The 6,499-nt window shown below is 33.5% G+C and overlaps 1 protein-coding gene across 1 annotated transcript in view; it reads right to left on the bottom strand.

The window, feature by feature from the left end:
• Window positions 1-4,168: 4,168 nt before the first annotated feature.
• The window catches only part of LOC108694336, a 27,031-nt gene continuing 24,700 nt past the window's right edge, over window positions 4,169-6,499 (bottom strand). The window contains exons 8-9 of the mRNA XM_018203758.1: window positions 5,212-5,404; window positions 4,169-4,494 (exon numbers count right to left, since the gene is read on the bottom strand). Coding sequence (XP_018059247.1) covers window positions 4,169-4,494; window positions 5,212-5,404 — 519 coding nt within the window. The remainder of the gene's footprint in view (window positions 4,495-5,211; window positions 5,405-6,499) is intronic.

Below are 6,499 nucleotides of genomic sequence, written 5' to 3'. Positions count from 1 at the left end.
ATGACTATATTCTTTCTGCTGGCATTATCTAATTAGTCAATCATTTTCAGTTAAAAAATACATAGTTTCTCTCTTTAAAAAAAAAAATCTTAATTAATCTTTTTAAATAATTAATTATCAAATTAGGTTCCAGAGAAGCAATCCAAGTTGTTAAAAAGTGTGTGTGTAATAAATGAACTTTTACACACTTTAACAACTTGTGTTGGCTTTGATAGGCATTATACATTTATTTGACCTTTTGAAATAACATGATGTGTGAATTTGAATCGATCAGAACAAATTTAATTAAATAAGAGAATTCCTATATTCGATCAAAGCGAATATAGGAATTCTCTTATTATTATTATGTAATTAAGTTTATTTTCATCAATCCAAATTCGTATCATATTGTTTATCACTGAAACATATGCATTCATTTACTAATTATTGGTTACTAGTTATTGCGACAAATATTGCCGAAGCTTCTGTGATCGAACCGGTATAATCGTCCGGTATGCTCGTCCTGCAAAGTTGGGAGTTTTAAGTTCAAATATTGCGTGACTAACGCAATATTTTTCTGCAATAAAATTATTATTTGCAGATTAAAAATTTTTATTAACATCTAACTACCGATTAATATCCTATTATTTGCATAAAGAATTATTAAATTGTTTGTCAATTGAATAAGTGATATTAGTATTCGAGATCTGCTCATGATTGCGTTTCAAAAAGATTTCGGCGCGTAGATTGCAAAATCAGATATGTATATAAATTCACACAGAAATATTTAAGTATTAGGTATTAAGATCCGCTTTGACGAAGAATATAGGAATTCTCTTATTTAATTATATTTAATATTTTTAGTTGTGTCACTTTTCAAGTAAAGAAATAATACAATATTTGAAATATTGAATATTAAAAAAAGAATAACTTCAACATTCCGGAAAATATAACGTAATGTAAAAAATGTGTAACTTTAGCTTTAGTAATTTGTGTATTACATTAGTAATAAAATTCTTAAAATTCAATGTCGATCATGCGCTTTGTCATTTATTACATATTATATACCCGGTGCGAGAATGAAATTACTCGTATTAAATCTGTGTTACACTACGCACTGGAGACTGAAGATTGCGAATTAAAGATTAAAATTCAGCCAATTAGAAAAAAGGATAAAAATTAAAATTATCTGATCGATCGGTTTCTAATCTCTAATTCGCAATTCTCCAATGCGTACCGTGACACGGATTTTAGTGTGACAAGTCTTGCGCCGGATAAACATTTTTTTTTTTTTTTCAAACTCGCGAATGCAAACTCAGCGTAAATCGATTCTTTCCCGGTGTTCCACGCTGCGAATGTCAATCGATCGTCGGTATCGAGATCGTTAAGACATTAATTGTTTGTCGCGACGACCTTTTGCGATGGTGCGGCGATGCGATTCGCCTGCTGTCACCTCGTTATGTTGCATTTCGCTGCTAGTATCAGAACCTTTTAATTCGGAGAAGGACAATCGCGATGGTCGGGCAGGTGACCCATTTATCTTTTACAACCTCGCGTATTTCACGACTCGTATCATACGTTGCATCGTTTAACTCTTGGACAGCTGCGCTTATCTACATTTCGCGGCTGATCGTATAATGTAACAGAAGCTTGTACGATTTAAGTTCTTGTGTAATGAGAATATAATGCTCAATACAATGCTTATACAAAGTAAATATTTTCAGGGAAACTGAAGGGAAACTGCTCGCGTTTGTTATTAATATAAACACGAGATATCATCGTTCATTACAAACTGATATTCGAATGCAGTTCATATGCGGCTGAAAACTATGCAAAAGGTTCTCAGCTATAGATTGATTTATGCTGTTCGTGCATTTATTCTTACTCTTGAATCGCTTTAATAAGATATTCGATTTATGGCGATCCTTTTATTAGAAACAAATCATACTGGATCTGCGATCTTGCTTAGAATCGCGTTCCTACTTTCTAGCGTTGTCAATTACTTTGATCTAAATACAATCAATTCATTTGATGTAAATATCGTGATCGAGAGATATGTTTAATTAGAGAAAAGTTTAAGATATTTCAGCTCCTTATAAATTAAATAAAATTGCAATAAATACAAAGCAAGATTATATAATATTAAAATAAATGATAATATAATGATTATTAATTAATTATGTTTTTAATAACTTTAATTTTAATAGATTTATGTTAATAATTGTTATGCCAAATTCTTAAATATTTTAATGCAAAGAATTTACAAGTAACTTTATCAATAATATTAAGATGGTCAAAATAATATATTTTCAAATCTAATATGCCATAAAATTAACTAATTAAATATCTACAAAGAAATAAAAAAAAAAGAAAAAAGTTTAATATTTCAAAGACAAATACGAATTGTATTATTATAAACTGTCATATAGGCGTTTTATCAATTCACTGCCAGTTGACTGAAAATCTAATGTACGTATCGTGTACAACAGATTTTAATGGCAACGAATATATCGAAACATATGGTCAGTTTAAAAAAATTTCAACTTTTCTAAAAATAAATTAAAATCACACTTGAAGTCTGAAATTTCTATCCTTCCTCTTATCTTTTTCTTTTTCCTTTTCTTTTCTTAATTTAACGTTTTTTGCTTAATACGTAAACTTGATTTATTCAACATACAACATCGAATTCGTTGCCAAACGTTGAATGCATCGCGAAAATCACCGAAATCATCAACGAAAAAGATTCGAGAATTATTGTTTTAACGGGTATTAGACTACAATCAATTTGCTCGTATTGCTATTTATCTCTGTTATTTATCGGGTATATACAAGATTTTATGTACACACGCGCGCGCGCGCGCGCGCGCGCACACACACACACACACACACACACACACACATACACACACACACACGCGCACACACGCACGCACGCACGCGCGCATATATATAGTCAAATTGTTGAGCGTAAAGGGGTCAACAAGCCATCCTATTCGCTGAAATATAATTGAAGATCGTCAATTCCTGCTTGGATTCAATGAAAAATTCCATTTCGTACAAAATTGAAATGCAAAGCTACAATAATACAATATAATAATCGCGCGCGTATTTTGCTACAATGGAAACCGTGGTATAGAGCGATACAACGTATAGGCGCGTGTATTTATGCTCCTCTACAATTATGCGCCTTTTAGAGCAAATCTTTTCATCTTACGGAGTGCTTTTTCGTTAAGCTCGCGTTAAGCTATGACAACGAAACTACGCTCGGCGGATGAACGTGATAAAAATCGATACGATTTCCTTTCTCTTTATATACGATTCCTGTTGTGGACGATAACGAGTTCGCCAGTAGTAATCTGCGCTGATTGTTGCCTTGGGGGTGTCACGTTTCACTTTACTTCACAAGCATTTTATGACTTCGAACGCGAACTTATTCTTCGTTAACGATGGCTACGCTCTTGGTAAGATACGCGCCAATCTTCTATGATCTATATTTACGCTTTACGGTAATTACAAAGATTATACTCTTACTTCGGAATTAAAAACATTTTATCACTTACGATACGGAATTTATAGAAGCTGTGAAAAGTAATGATCCAATGATCAATCTCTTTAAATCATTTGATTTATAGATAGCAATGAAGAGAAAATGCTAACAACTTGACAGATCTAGTTTTCACAGTTACACACAAATCAGGAGATAATTGAAAAATCAGCAAACAGTAGGACATAAGCTAGGAGTAGTTTAATCGTAATCGTCAGAATATAACGTTAAAATTTCCAAAGTCGCGCGAGAACGAAATTAAAAGATTCGTGTAGCATTGATTAATCGGACGTCGTTAGACGCCTCGTTAGACATATCAAAAATTACTTTGTCCACAGAGGGCTAACAATGCTAGCAACGTAGAGAAAAAACGTGGCTGGGAGAGTCGCTATTTCGTTACAAAGCGATACGCACATGCCTCCTCTTCTGCCGTGAGAAGTTGAGTATGGAGCGGTCGATACTTGACCTTTTCTCTTACGAGAGTTGCCTCAAAGACCCTCATATTTGAAGACTGCTCCGAAGACGTTTCCGTAAGACGTTTCCATGGAAGTCCAACTTGCTGCTCCCAGATCATTCTTCTGAATTTAGACGATCGGTACCGATCGACACGACGCGACGCCGAAGCGGACGGTCCTCGGAACTCTTTTATAGAACGTGTAGATTCTCACAACTCTTTGACTTGCTGTCACGCGCCCAGACCTTGTCAAGTAAATTGCGCACCTTCAGGCTGGTGCTGGTCCGACTGCCACGATATTTCTTAGGCGAGTTGTTCTCCGAGCACGAACCCAGTGGCGACTTGCTACGGTTCTTCCGCGATCTTTTACGGAACATCTCTCTGGTCCTCTCGGGGTTCTCCAGCTTCAGACGAATTTGTGTGAGCAGGCCGACCAGTAATTCATCGACATTGTGATTAATTCCGACGGATGTTTCGATGAATTTACAATCGTAAGACGTTGCCATGGATTTGCCCTCTATAACGATGAAATCGATTAAATTCGAAAAGGGAGATATTGCGCGCTCGAAAAATCTTTCGCGAGTGAGCACGTAATTAATATATATATATAAAATTAATAATATATATATCGCACATTTTAAAGATTAAGAATTTATAATAAAACTTAATAATGTTTTTTATTACTTTTTTTTTATTTGCCTCAGATTTATCTATATATAACTAAATAAATTCATTGCAAATCCCGATACAATCGTATATTATTCAATTCCAATTACAAAATATATTATTAAAGCTCCGATATGTGTTGTGGGACATACTGCGGACAGATGCAGTATTACAAAAATAAATGTACAATTGCGAAAAAGACTGCTATTAATCACGTTTAACAATACAGAGAAAGCGTATTCTATCTATCGCGCTGGGGAGGAGATAGTTAAATGGCTTTTTCCCGCTCTACTGCCCTCGGAGAATTTGCACCGAAGCAAACCGAAGTGCTGCGTCAGTACATTTACGTACGATGCGTTATCTACGATCGGCCTACATCAGCATTTCCCTAACTGCCACCCAAATGATAGATAGGCACCTCGTTTCTCGAGCACGCTCCTAATCGCGCAGCGTGTTTCCATTTTCGCGTGTCTCCGCGAATTATTCGATTTGGGATAAATAACTTTGGAGAAAGAAAAAGGAAATATATGTAGGTATATCATGATTATTTGGGCCTAAAAAAAATTACCTTCAGTCGATACCAGTCGACTGCGAACGAGATCGACCTTGTTCCCCACGAGGATAACCGCTCTCGCGGATACATGATCACTCCGCCACAAGGATTGGAGAACCTCCTCGGCGATGCGCACCGACGCCCGATCGGTCGTGGAATAAACGACACAGTATGCGTGCGGCTCGTACGTCGAGATACAATTTTCCGGCTGTAAACATTAATCATAACGGAGATAGATCAACACTAAATAAAAAATAACCATGATCGAGTTTATTTGTCACCATTTCCAATTTATGAAACATTGTATTTGGTATTCGATACATATGAAACAGCAGTTTCGCGGTATTTTTTTTTTTTTTTTCGGCTAATGCCGACAAATTAATTACACACGTACAATTAAAATCACATTTTAATTGCATTATATTCTCATAGCAAAAAGTCAATTTAACTTAAAGATTCTAACTTTTATATGAAAAAAGTTTTTTTCGTTGTTGCGTTACTCTTAAAATATTTTATGTAAAAACCGTGTGCGGATGTCATGTTAGAACAATCTATTTTTTCAAAAATTCAAACGCGCGATACAATTTTCCGGATGTACATAAATATTATTATTATTCATTACGAATATATGAACATTAACATTAATAATGAAGCAGCCTTTATTTTCAATTTATGTCTATTTTTATTATCATGAAACAGTTTCATGTTAACAAAATTCACGTAATTTTCAGAGAAATTAATTAATATAATTATCTCTTTTTAGTTTAGTTACATTAACTTTAATATTACAAATAAAAAATCTTTCTTTTGCATTTTAAACATATCCTATCAATCCAATTCATCCAATGAATCAAAAGTCATCCAATGAAAATCAAAATCACCTATCATATTTCACATTAAATTTTCCGATCCTACAAATAATGAAATAAACATTTTTTTATTTCCTTTCAACAAAGCTAAGATTTTCCTTCGATTAAATGTATTATACACAAGAACACGTCTTTTATATAATAAAAGAATTTGTATCATAAAAGAAAATTTTTATAAAACAAGGCATTCTGAAGACGAGCTTGAGAAGTTTGCTATTACACTTTAGGCATATATATTTATACATATAATGGAATATTATATATCTATATAATAGATTCCTTGTAGCGTATACACATAATCATGGTAAAGAACAAAAGAGTTGAAATAAAATTTATTTTGTAGTAAAATTATAATTAATAATCTTTAAACATTTTTTTAAGTCTTCTTGTACTTATCATTAATAATGCCGATGAGTCGAAAGAAAAAAAAATAT

The sequence above is a fragment of the Atta colombica genome, unplaced genomic scaffold, assembly GCF_001594045.1.
Source record: "Atta colombica isolate Treedump-2 unplaced genomic scaffold, Acol1.0 scaffold12, whole genome shotgun sequence".
Classification (NCBI taxonomy): Eukaryota; Metazoa; Arthropoda; class Insecta; order Hymenoptera; family Formicidae; genus Atta; species Atta colombica.
The sequence above is the reverse complement of the archived record's forward strand: the minus strand, read 5'-3'. Positions and strand labels throughout refer to the sequence as shown.